Source organism: Coenobita brevimanus, chromosome 50, assembly GCF_032717465.1.
Source record: "Coenobita brevimanus isolate Jiangsu-jjx chromosome 50, ASM3271746v2, whole genome shotgun sequence".
Taxonomy (NCBI): domain Eukaryota; kingdom Metazoa; phylum Arthropoda; class Malacostraca; order Decapoda; family Coenobitidae; genus Coenobita; species Coenobita brevimanus.
Genome location: NC_137003.1, coordinates 55150581 through 55163944, shown reverse-complemented (window position 1 = coordinate 55163944; position 13364 = coordinate 55150581). Strand labels below are relative to the sequence as shown.

General features: G+C 44.1%; 1 protein-coding gene across 2 annotated transcripts; it reads right to left on the bottom strand.

The window, feature by feature from the left end:
- Positions 1-491: 491 nt before the first annotated feature.
- LOC145399675 (facilitated trehalose transporter Tret1-2 homolog) lies at positions 492-13113 on the bottom strand. Of its 2 annotated transcripts, none has more exons than XM_080272217.1 (9): positions 13066-13113; positions 9540-9646; positions 9084-9219; positions 8593-8801; positions 8097-8329; positions 6204-6309; positions 4823-5102; positions 3944-4143; positions 492-2751 (listed from the first exon to the last, which is right to left on the bottom strand). In XM_080272217.1, exons 2-9 carry the CDS (start codon positions 9576-9578, stop codon positions 2500-2502), a joined length of 1455 nt encoding a protein of 484 aa, XP_080128343.1. In that variant the 5' UTR covers positions 9579-9646; positions 13066-13113; the 3' UTR covers positions 492-2499. The 2 variants fall into 2 exon arrangements, with proteins under 2 accessions (XP_080128343.1, XP_080128344.1); XM_080272218.1 differs by having other exon boundaries at positions 9540-9619; positions 13066-13093.
- Between the last annotated feature and the right edge of the window lie 251 nt (positions 13114-13364).

Genomic DNA, 13364 nt, shown 5'->3' with positions numbered 1-13364 from the left:
AAAAAAACTACGACACATTTAACTTTCCATTGAGGTTACTATACCCAGTGTTTTCATCTGACGGAACTAGACCACTGCCACGTCGTGGCTGCATAGCATTTGTTGAGCCTATAAGAGGGATTTAATCCCCGAGCTAGGCAACTATAGGCATATAGCCCCGCTAGGTTACAGGAACGCGCTACCACTCCCGGCACGGCAGTTCCGGGCGAGGCTCGAACTCGCAATCCCCCGATCACGACTCCGATGCTCTACCACTGAGCCACCGTGCCCCCTGAGCCTACAAGAGGCTGGAACGAGTTTCCATAGTAACTAGTCAAATAATTCCTCCAATCTGGTTACTCTTGGCTATTAGGTGAGCAGAAAAGGGGTTAGAGATCTTTGTCAGTCGAAGCAGGAGACGAAGAAGAAGTTGGAGGAGGAGACTTAGCACTTAGCATACGCTATTTCAGTACAATTCTCACTACAACAGTATTAATACAAAACATAGCGTAATGCATACCGGAAAAAGCTAAATGAGCATCAAAACAAAGAAATAATGTCATACCTTTATTGAACAATAAGCTAAAGTAATGGGAACAAAGGTGTCATTGCAAACTGTCATCTTCAACTACATCTGAATTTTGCTGCACAGTTATATTAGTTACAGCCACACTAATATTCACCTAGTTATATTTCTTGCAAGATTACATGTGCACCAAAAGGAAATATATATATACCGGTATATATATATTTTTTGTTTGAATTGAGAAGGAATGTTTTGTGAGGCCTAATATCCGTTCAGTCCGACTATACATTTTTCCTTTACATTTCATTTCTGCTGTCTCCAGGCGAAATTATTAACTTCAGAAGAGACGTCTATTAGGGAACAGATTAATAAAGTGTGTCTCACATCTACAATTTAAAGTCTCTTCTACAATGAACAAAATCGTCTGAAGGCAACATCAGTAAAATAAAGTCATATTAATGAAGGAGTTAACCTGTTCTACCCATTATGCCATGTCTGTTTTAACCCTTTCATCATGGTGCTTTTTTTTTTTTCTTTCTTTTTTTTTTTTTTACCATTATCATTTCCAGAACAATATTATGCAACTTTGTAGAGACATTTCGAATTAGTGGCGTGAGCTACAGCTTTCAATAACCCATTCAGTGCTGTGACGCTTTTCGGGGCTGATGAGAATCGTCTGGAAACGGCAAGAATAAAAAAAAATCAAGATAGTTTAATTGAGCTTTGGATGAGTTTCGAACGGGATGTGTTACATATGCCACTGATTAACTCCATCCCGAATAGTGTGCTCTCCTTGAATGAATAAATGCATCAGATGGTAGCAAGAATTATCTTTAAAAAAAAAGGGGGGAGGGAGCGGGAACCAATGAAATACGACACCGGAATGAAGGGGTTTAAATTTGAAAGAACGATATTGTACGTCTAAAGTTCAAAAGTGAGGAATAATAGGGTATGAAATGTGCAAATTTCTGTGCAATGGTGTATAGTATAGTCGTTTAGAGAGATCATTGATTTTAGTGTGCGCCAATCAGTCGTCCACAAGAAATTTTTTGTGAAATGTAGCAGTATGTTTAGTTTCTGAAAGTACATCTGTGGATTAATGTAGAATTATCATCAGTATAATAACCAGCAGGCTTATACTTCATGAAAGTAACTCAAGAAATGTAACAATGCAAAACATGATTACAATACGAAGCTCGTCAGTTATAGGCTACCACCATCGAAAAGCACTCCACACTTCTATGTTCTTTGTATCTTAGCATGTTTTATAATTCTGATAGTGTCTTGTATCGCTAATAACGAATACGGAGAAAGCTGTCCATAAAATCAGAGTTTTATTTCAGTATTTTCAGCGAGTTGTTATTTTGATTCTCGTCTTCATCATGATGGTTTTGGGTCACTCCGCTTTTTGTCGTGGCGGGGTGACTGACTTTCCGTTCAATGGGTGAATACACAGAACGTCATCCACTGAAGAGTATTGTGCTGGTGGACTCAACATGGAGGAAAATTAGCTAAAGGTAGAAGGCAGTACTGGATACCTGTACATAGTAGGAGGTTGTCTGAAGACTGAGAAGGAACAAGAGGCTGACAGTGAAGAAAATATCAGTAGGAAAAATTACTATTATTTGAAATATTATACAAAGATAAGTGAACTGTAAATGAGACAGAGGTGCCAGAAGACGACAAATTAGGTCCAAATGACGAGCAGGTTTTGAACGAAACAGGTTCAAGAGGTTAAGGCGTACATCATAATGCAAAAATATAGAAAGGAAGGTTCAGTAGCCGAAAAGGAGTAAGAGAGAGAGAGAGTTTGGGAATCCATATTATCTGGGCACAAACTTACAGTCATCTTCCTGTCATAACCCAGATTTTAATCTGCAGGAAGTACAGGAGATATAGGAAGGTTTTTCACTATCCTTTCCACGTCGTTGCTGGAAGACAAATCGCAAGTACAAAAGGGAGGTGACTATGTGTATGTGCGGGGCTCGGACCCCCTACATCACTTTCTCGGTAGAGGTGGAGGGGAAGGTGCTGCCGTAAGCTGGCGTGTACCCCTGGCGCGAGGCGTGGGACAGAGGCGTGGTGAGGGTCTCACCGCCCACGAAGGCGTGTTGCAGCTCCTCCAGGGTGCGGCCGCGGGTCTCAGGCAAGAAGAGGAAAGTAACGATAGCCAGAATCAGCTGGAAGACGCCAAACATGATGGTCGCATTCTGCAGCCCCATAGCCACGGTCATGTCGGGGAAGGCCTGGTGGAAGGAAGCCATCGTTACTCTCCTGGTTATCATCATCAATACCATAACTGTTATCATCATCCTAGCATTTACTGTAACCGCTATAATCATCACTGATATCGTCACCATCATCATAACTATCAATATCATAGTCATTAATTTCATCATCCACCCTGTTCCCACTATTATTCAACATAAGGCATCATCATCACCATTATCATCATCATCATCATCATCAATCCTATTAGAAATGCCATTTTAAGATATCATCTTAAACTATAATATACTGAGTGGTTAGGATCCTTTCAAGTCATTAGAGTATCCTCCGTATTCGTATACTGTGCACTTTCAAGATTTCAGTGAACCTTTGAGGTCACATTCGCCATCCTAAAGACCTGCGACAGAGATTAACAAAAATATAGTGTTCAAACTGCCCTTTTAAGTTTTTTATCCTTCCACCTGTGCTTTCATCTCGAGTTTCCTCTTTGGTTGTTCAATAGTCGCTACTGTAGACGGTCAGTGTTCCAAAGCTATCATTAGTGGTGTTCCTCAGGGTTCTGTCCCTTCACCAACTCTTGCTTTCCAGTTCAAGAATAACCTTTTGAGCTGTACATCATCCTTTTCACTCATACCCTGATGACTCCACCCTTCGGTTTTCCACCTGCTTCCCACAGCGTCCACTTGTACAATAACTTTAAGAATCACGGAACGATGCTTTGCCCCACTTGACCTCTTTACCCACTTATCTGTGACTGGAGCAAAAGAAGCCTTGTCATTTTTAAGATCTAGAAAACTCGATTCCTCCATCATTCAGCTCACGCAATCTTCCACATAAATATCCGTGTACTATTCAACAGCACAAAACTAAATAATTTGTCAACTGTGTAGTCGCGGTGTATCTTTTTTTTTTTTTGGGGGGGGGAGGGGATCAGGCTTAGATATTACTACATTACTATTCTTGCAAAATCAGCTTCTCAGAGGTCAGGTGTGTTGAGCAGACTCCATGTTTTCTTTAACTTTGCGTAGCAGCTGACTCTGAATGGGGGCTTTGTTGCAGCCTCACGTGTGGGGATTCATTACATCCTTCTCCAGCACTTCTGAATAAAGTAGACTCAGTGGCTTTTCACCTCATTCACTCCCTTCATTCTCTCTCTCTCTCTCTCTCTCTCTCTCTCTCAACCATCATTTCCACATTCCTCTGGCCTACCTGCGTGACGGTAAACAGAGTGATGACAAACGTGGTTGTAACAATGGAAGCGCCGATGCTCCTGACGGGTGTGGGCAGCAGTTCCCCCAGCAGGATCCACGGCACTGGCCCCGTTCCCAGGCCAAAGGACGCCACGTACACCACCACGGCCAGGAGCGGCACCCAACCAACACCCGTGTTGGCAGCGTAGAGCACCCCGCCTGTGGGTCCAAGGTGTTGAAAGAAAGTAGCATAATACCTCAGTCTGTGGGAGGGGTGGAGGACAGTAGGATCAGCAAACGTATGACAACGACTGGTGATACAGAAGGCTTCGTAGCACTTCTTTACAGATTATATTATATCACCACTGCCAGCAGCAGCACCCATCCCTTGCCTGTGTTGGCTACGTATAGCCAAGGCCAACAAGGTCTAATGAGATACCCTTTAGACCTTGAAGCCAGCACCCCGCCTGTGACAAACCGAACGGAGATGGGACACCTTCCGCCAGTGGTAACTGGACTGGGATTCTCAGTCAAGTTTACGACTGATTCTCTGTGGTAACTTAAATGTGTGCTTTCCAGCAAAAACTAGAGATAAGGAAGGATTTGCAGATCTGCAGTTTCCAGTAAAACCTAACGATAATTCGTATCTTATTTTTTTTTTTATATATTTTTTTTTTTAATGAGAAATATCTGCGGCGTGTATAGACACTTTCGGGGCGGGGACTCTGTTTATGTTTATGTCTATCTATCTATCTATCTATCTATCTATCTATATCACCACATCCTTTGTTGGTTACAATGACACACACACACACACACACACACACACACACACACACACACACACACACACACACACACACATCCAGCACCCTCCCCACCATCACCTGCAACTCACCGGTAACAAACAGCGCTGCCGAGCCGATCGTGGCTGAGATGATAAGCAAGGGTCTTCTGCCGACGCGATCAATGATGAAGGCGGAGATGAGGGTGAAAACCAGGCGGGACGCACCCAGGATGACGGAGCAGGTGAAGGGGTCAAGCATAACGCCGGCGCTCTCGAAGAAGTACACGGCGTACATAAAGATAGCCATGCTGCCGCCGAACTCCCTCAGGATGAAGATGCCCGTCACCAACACCACGGGACGGAAGTTGCCCCCCTCACGCAGCGACCTGCACTGTAGGAGGAAGGGGGGATGGTGAGGGAAGAAGAAGAAGATTCATGGTAGTACCTTACTTGACTCTGAGCTTTCCTATCGCATATACAGAGTCCTGTTCCACGATCATTATTTTGGTAGGATAATTAACCCTTGATCAGGTGACGGATTCCTTAGTTAATTCTTGCTACCTCCACATGATTTTAATTCAGCTTAGGAGGAATATTTCAAACTGAAATGTTATACAACGCCTTTCCTATACAGTCCCTGACTCCTTTCTTACATGAGGTGTTTCGCAAGAGTGAATAAAACCCGTTTGGTAACAGAGAATGAAAGATAAACACGTCTCAGGTCTAGGTCAAACGTTGACCTCACAAAATTAACCTTAAAAGTTGTTATCCAGTTTCGACCAAGCTTTGGGAAGTGCTTGAGGATAAAGTACGAATAAAGGGATTCAGCTTGAGAACAGTCAGTCAAAGGTTAAGGTCAGTGAGTAAAGTCAAAGTTTAAGGTAATTGGACAAAGTCAGATCAAACAATTCTGTTCTTGTTTGAACCAACATTGGTGGAAGTGTTTAAAATTAGGCAAAAAGGGAGTAATTCTGTTTTGAGAGTAATATGTCGAAGGTCAAGATTATAGGGCAAAGCAAAAAATTCGTCCCTTAGATCAATTGGTGGACGCGAGTGTTGCACTCTCTGTGTTACTTCCTGTTTTGCAATGTGTTTTCTGTAATGATGTCAACAACTGTGGGTTTGCTTTTCCATTTGCGATACTAGACCTAGTATGATCACTGACTTCCTGCCCCTCTACGTCTACCTCTTCCTTCCTGCCTTTTACCTGTCTACCTGCTTACCTATATACTTACATACCCACCCACCTCTTCCTAACCATCTACCCACCATCCGTACTACCTGTCTGTAGGCACTCACTCACATTATCATTTTCTTCTTAGCTCCCCCACTGTATCCCTCCCTTTCTTCCTACCTACGTTCCCATATACATACATACATACATGCATGCATACATACGTGCGTACATGCCTACATGCATGACATAACCTAGCCTAACCTACTGTAACCTAAACTAATAAAACTTCACCTAGTGGAAAGTAAGGCCACCCACCTGCTGCATGAAGGAGTTGGTGTGTCCGTGGCTGGTGATGGCGTCTCTTATATTGTTCAGTTCACCGTCCACGTCGTGTTCAGGGGCACGCAGCTGCATCAGGGACCTGGGGCGATGGGTGGGAGTGAAGGCTGTAAGGATAGGCTAAATCTAGGGCTGTGTGGGTACCACCAGGTAAACATCCTTGGGATGCTCAAAACGAGAGTATACCCTGTAGAGACTTTGACTTCCAACTGATTATTATCGATTATTCCCGACTCGATTCCCTTTATCTTTGCCTTACACTGAACTCTTCCACAAAATTTGGTCTAAATCGGATAAAACCTTTTAAGCCTGACCTTCTCGTGTGACTTTTGACCTTTGACCCATTGTTCTCAGAAACAAGTTCATCCTCAATCATTCCACCAAGTTTGGCTCAAATCGTTTTTTTTATTTTTTTTATTTTAGGAGGGGCTATTTTGTTCTCACACAAACACACGAATCGTATTTTGACCTTGCTCTGTGACCTTGATCTTTGACTGGTTCTTAAAATTAATCTCTTCGTTCTTTCCATATCCTCAACCCTTCCACTAATTTTGGTGCAGATTGGATAAAAATCTGTTTAATCTGACCTTGCTCCGGGGAAATATTGATGTCCTGACAGACCTTTAACTTTTTTTTTTTTTTTTTTTTTTTTTTAAGTTGTCCTTCAACGCTTGCACCTAGTCTGATTCAACACAAAATTTTGAGCGATTTTGTTCTCACACACACACACACACACACACACACACACACACACACACACACACACACACACTGGTGCAGTGGTAACGTTCCCGCTTGCCAACTGGTGGACGGGAGTTCGCGCCTCGCTCAGGTTGCGAAAAGTTTCACTGACGAAGTGGGTGGTTACTGTCCCCCTTGAGCAAGGGGACGGGTGTGTGCGTGTGTGAAGGTCACAGCCTTGCCCTTAGATCGGACTATATGAGCTTTCAGCTCCCTTCCGGGAGGGTAAAAGCTGACGATCACGACCATCAAGTGATCCTGACCGACCCGGTGAATTACACACACACACACACACACACACACACACACACACACACACACACACACACAAGGCGAGTAATACATAATACTCGCTCTTGCCTGGCGGGTGCTGGTATAATGATAATGATGATGATGATGATAATAATTAATAATAATAATAATAATAAATTCATACACATCTCAAGCTTCATCTGAGCTCATCTTGCTCCAAGTCTCGCACCAACAACTAGTATGAAGACTGGCACGGAGGAGGAGGAGGAAGAAGAAAGAGAAGATAAGGAGGAGGGGAAGAAAAAGAAGATAAGGAGGAGGGGAAGAAAAAGAAGATAAGGAGGAGGGGAAGAAAAAGAAGATAAGGAGGAGGGGAAGAAAAAGAAGATAAGGAGGAGGGGAAGAAAAAGAAGATAAGGAGGAGGGGAAGAAAAAGAAGATAAGGAGGAGGGGAAGAAAAAGAAGATAAGGAGGAGGGGAAGAAAAAGAAGATAAGGAGGAGGGGAAGAAAAAGAAGATAAGGAGGAGGGGAAGAAAAAGAAGATAAGGAGGAGGGGAAGAAGAAGAAAAAGAAGATAAGGAGGAGGGGAAGAAAAAGAAGATAAGGAGGAGGGGAAGAAAAAGAAGATAAGGAGGAGGGGAAGAAGAAGAAGATAAGGAGGAGGGGAAGAAAAAGAAGATAAGGAGGAGGGGAAGAAAAAGAAGATAAGGAGGAGGGGAAGAAAGAGAAGATAAGGAGGAGGGGAAGAAGAAGAAGATAAGGAGGAGGGGAAGAAAAAGAAGATAAGGAGGAGGGGAAGGAGGAGAAGAGGAAGAAGAAGAAGAAAATGAAGAAGAAGGAGGAGTTGGAGGAGAATAACTCCGGCTAAGGCTCACCTGAGGGCAGCCTTCTCCTTGCCTCTCCTCAGCAGCCAGTAAGGAGACTCAGGCACAAACAGGATGCCCACAATGACGGGGAAGAGGATGACGCCGCAAATGAGTGTGGTCACCTGCCAGGAGAGGAGGCGGGCTAGCAGGTAGACCGACAGCATGCCCACACTCACCAGCAGCTCCGGCAGAGTTGACAGCAGGCCCCTCACGTCTGCTTGTACCATCTCTGCTAGTAGGGGCTGTGTGTGGTAGGAGGGAGGGAGGAGGAGTTTTGCCATCTGCACACCAATAATGAGCTACAACAACAGATTAACACTAGAGTGGCATTAGTTATGATGAAAAGCCATGGAATGAAGATTAACAACTCTTTTTGACTTGTGATTTTTTACCCACATATCTTTTTTTTTTTTTTTCTACATTTTGACTTCATACTTCTAATCTCTCTCTCTCTCTCTCTCTCTCTCTCTCTCTCTCTCTCTCTCTCTCTCTCTCTCTCTCTCACCTGCACCACCGTGGTCACCATCAGTCCCACCGCCCCCGTCATCACCCTGCCCACGTATATCCAGGCTAGAGAGTCGGTGGCTGCCATCAGAATCCACCCTATAGCGGCGGGCACCAGGATGAAGGACATGAGGCGACAAGGACCAAGGGCTTCCACCATCGCTCCAGACGCTGCCGTGGAGAATATGGCCGCGATGCCTGCACTGGAGACTGATTGGGAGACGAAAATTGTGAGTGGGCAGAAGAGAAAGTGGAGTATAGAGGAGATAAGGGCTAGGGAGGAAAAATTAGATGGTGAGGTAAGAAGAGTAAATGAAGAGGAAGGAAAGAGAAAGAAGGGAAGGAGGGTAGATGGCACACACGCTCAAAGTCGCAAATACCCCACCCTCATCCAACCCTCACCAGCTCTAAGACAACGCCCCTACGCTGGCACCGACACACATTCTCACCCACAAATGCCCTTCCATCAAGCCGTCACAGAGGCACACCCACCTAGCCACTGCTGGTCGTCTTCCGTGACGTTGAATGTCCTGGTGGGGTCCTCCATGATGCGTGACACCTCCACAGACCAGCCCACCACCGTACCCGTCACCAACACCGACAGCACCAGCACGGACGAGGCACAGATCTGACGGAGGAAACACCAACAACATAAGGGAAGTTTGTACGTAAGGAGAGACTTTGTCTGATCAGTAAGAATTTAGTAAACCTAAGAAGTGATTAACCTCTTCACTCCGGCGACGTGATTTATTGATTTATTCTTGCTGCCTCCAGACCATTTTATTAAGAGTGGAGGAGACTTCTTTTGTAGTGAGAGGATAGATAAAGGCTATATCTACTGTAACCTCTCCAGATCAAAAAGCCTCTCCAAAACTTTGTAAAATCGTCTGAAAGTAAAAGGAACAGAAACCAAACACGCCACCCGACCGAGAGCACTTGCACCCTTACCTGCCTCCAGCGATATAAAAACCAGGACTTGAAGGCCATGTTTTCCTGCCCACGATGTGATGTGACGGCTTGTGGGGTTCCTCAAGGGGTGAAGCTCCTTTAGGGCTCTGGGGAGGAAAAGATGATTAGAAAAGGGCGATGTGGAGAGAGAGAGAGAGAGAGAGAGAGAGAGAGAGAGAGAGAGAGAGAGAGAGGATTAGATGAGTAAGCAAAGAGTGCCACAGGTCAGAGGGGGGGAGACAGGCAGGTTAGGAGGGACTGGGAGGGGAGGGAGGATGCGTGCTGAGGACCACAATACGAAGATCAGCAAAAGAAAGAGACAATGGAAGACAGTGCGATGGAGAGTCGTTCTTGCTGTACTCTGTTCACGTTAACTTGGCCTAAAATTACCCTCTTTCCCTCTTCAGTGCCAAGCTGTTACAAGAGTTAACATTATGGTGCTAGTCGCGAAGAAGTGCCATAGACAGGATGAGGAACAGTAGTATTGGGTATTGTCTATTTTGCCATTGATCAGTAACGTGTCATTAATATTATACTAGAATTTGATGCTAGTCACGAAGATGTATTGTGGAAATGATGACGAGATGTAATATTTTAATTTGGCTTATTTTGAGCTGTAGGTGCTAATCACGAAGAAGTGCCATGGAAAGGATTAAGAGTCGCAGTGTTGCCTTATTCTGCCACTGAACTACGGAAATGAAACTGTAAAAGGAGGAAATATTCTCGCCCAGCTATTCCCTTCACTCTTAGGTTCCACTTTATATACTATTCTTACTACGATTTGTTTAGTTCTGGAGAAACCTTTCGAGGTGGAGGTTTGTCATAGCCTCCAGTAGCTCCTCTTCACCAAGCTGAATAAATCCGTTTGATGGTAACAAGAATTAAGGATGCGGTACGTTATCGCAGTCAGGGGATTAAGGTGTACGGAATATAGTAATAGAAGTTTCCATTACTGTTTATCCACATATTCCCTTCCAGAATAACACTTTCTGGTTCCCATGATTCATCTTCAGTTGAATGAAATCGTCTGGTGTTAGCCTAATAGATCAGAAGAGTTGATGCGACCATGGCAGGGTTAATGGACGGCATCAACAGTCTATAGTATGGCTCCTATGTCTCACCTTCTACTGAATAATGATTAATAATAGGTTATATATATATATATATATATATATATATAGATAGATAGATAGATAGATAGATAGATACATAGATAGATAGATAGATATAGATATAGATAGATAGATAGATAGATATAGATATATATATATAGATAGATAGATAGATAGATATAGATATATATATATAGATAGATAGATATAGATAGATAGATAGATAGATAAAAGCTGGAAGAGTTGTCGCGACCACGACGAGGTTCTAATAACTATAATCCTGTGTGTGTGTGTGTGTGTGTGTGTGTGTGTGTGTGTGTGTGTGTGTGTGTTCCCAGAATATCTCGAAAAGTCGTGGACGAATATTCACCAAACCTTCAGGAAATTGCAACTACGTGGATGGACAGACGTGATCAACTGTTGGTGAGGATTTGATCAACGACGACCGAAGGCCAACAACCACATATCAAACTCCATTTTGGTCAATATCTCAGCAACGGATAGAGATATTTTCTTCAAATTTGGTTTGCAGGTAGCTTGTGGCAGGCGATTAGCATTCGGCCCCAGAATACTTTTGTTCCCTCGTTTAAAATGGATTGGCTGTTTGTGAAACATGGTGACTGAATTCCGTAGAGTTTTGCGAATTATCTTCAAATTTGGTTTGTAGGTACCTTGTACCTTAGCCAACAGCTTGTTTTGACGGGCGATTAGTATTTGGCCCCCGGATGATTTTGTTCGTTTTCCAGGTTTAGCTCCAGTTGTATAACTAAAGGATGACACACTGGTACCTCAGATCACGTCTACCATGCTCTAGGTTCGTGATCACAGACGGCCTCAAATTCGGTGTTCATTACAGCCGAATAGGTCAATACTCATGAAATGATGTAGGCACATCTTTCAGAAGTATAACTGCGCCACAACACCAGTAATCCGGGAAGAGAAATTTAACTACTTTCTGTCTGTGATTTGCCCAACACTTCGTTGGCGTGACAAGTAAGGGACTGAGGGAGACTGCGGGCATCAGTGGAAGGAAAGGAGCTAGACCATGTTTCATTCTTACGTTCACAGTTTATATGTAATTTATCAAAGGTACTGGTAAACCACACACCCCTTTGAAAGCCACATAAACCTGTTACCATCCATCATTAATATCCTCAAACAACAACTGGCAACACACCACCATACCCTCTCGCCCACCCGTCCACCCCCGTCTCCACTATGCCTGTTTCACATTGACTTGGCCCAGATTTTCGTCCATTTGCGGCATGTTTCTCATAGCTCAGTGGCAGAATAAGACAATACTAAGAGGTAGGTAGAGAGGTATGTATGTAATTAAGTAGGCAAGGAGATAGGTGGGTAGGTATGTAAGTTGGCAGGTAAGCAAATAGGCATGGAAGAAGGCAGGCATGGAAATACGTGGGAGGCAGGCAGGGAGGTCGGCAGAAAGGTAGGTAGAGGAGTAAGGAGGCAGTTAGGGAGTTCAGTGGATGGGTAGGTAGATAAGTAAGTAGAAATATAGGCAGCGATGTAGCCAGGAAGGTAGGGAGGGAGACAGGTAGGCAGAGAGTTCGACTGGGAAGTAGGCAGAGAGGTACGGTAGGTAGGAAGGTAAGTAGCTTATGAACAAGAAGTGCAGTTTAATTCTTCACATGCTGAAAGAATAAAATCCAGACTAACACCTCCCGGTTCAAGAATCGCAGTGTCTAACAGGGTGGCTGCAAAACTTGAGATCGTCGCATGACAAAGAAATTGCAGTGCACGGGAGGGATTATACGAGTCTTGGTCTTCGGGACTCAACATAGTAACACATAGCTGGTATCTGTCTTACGGCCGTATTATAGGTGGCAGGGGAAGCTTCGTGGCACCTTTTCTTATGCGATTTCAGTAGGCTCTTATAGCATTATATGCGGAATGAATTGCTTAGAAAAATGTGCTGGGAAATCTCCTGAGCCGTTTAGAATCTGGAAACGGAGGAAGACATAATGTACATTATTTCTCCCTCGCATGCCACAGAAAGTACATCTGCAGTCAATAAGTAGTTTGTACGCTTTGGAACTGTCAGAGCCCAGTGCGATCTTGCTTAACTAACCAGTGATACTGAAGAGAGTTGGAAACGTTGGAGTTTTGCTTCTTGAGTTAGGAACCTCGGGCGTGTAACTGCAAAATCAAGACTGCAACTTTAGTGCTGGGAGGTGTGGTTTGCCATATCCCCATACCAACACTAGCCACTCGTGAACTGTATCCTTACAGCTTCATACCATGGGATAAAGATGAGTAGACTAAAAAAAAAAAAATGGTATGATAACGGTACTGTACTCACCTGCCCCTTCTATTGCGAATTTATGAGGCACAAACACTCCAAAACAACACCGGCCATGCACAACATCGAGTTTTATTGTACGGATTTAACTCACGGTGGGAGAACAAGGGAACCAAAGGCGATGCTGGTCTGTCGGGCTCTGGCACCTCTGTCCTAGGAGGCACTGTAAGGTCGGATAGTGCCGAGTCAGTGTCACATGCCAGGCTTACAATGCCTGCTTATGGCTCTGCTCTCACTTCTGTGGTCACGCGCGTCTGTTCTGAACTGTAATCCCTCAGGACCCTCACGAGGTCCATCCCCTTTGCTGCTCTCCCTGGCTTGCCTCGAATACATACAAGTTTACGAGCAGTTGCCTTTCCGAACAGAGATATGCACGGGAAACTTAGGTACTCT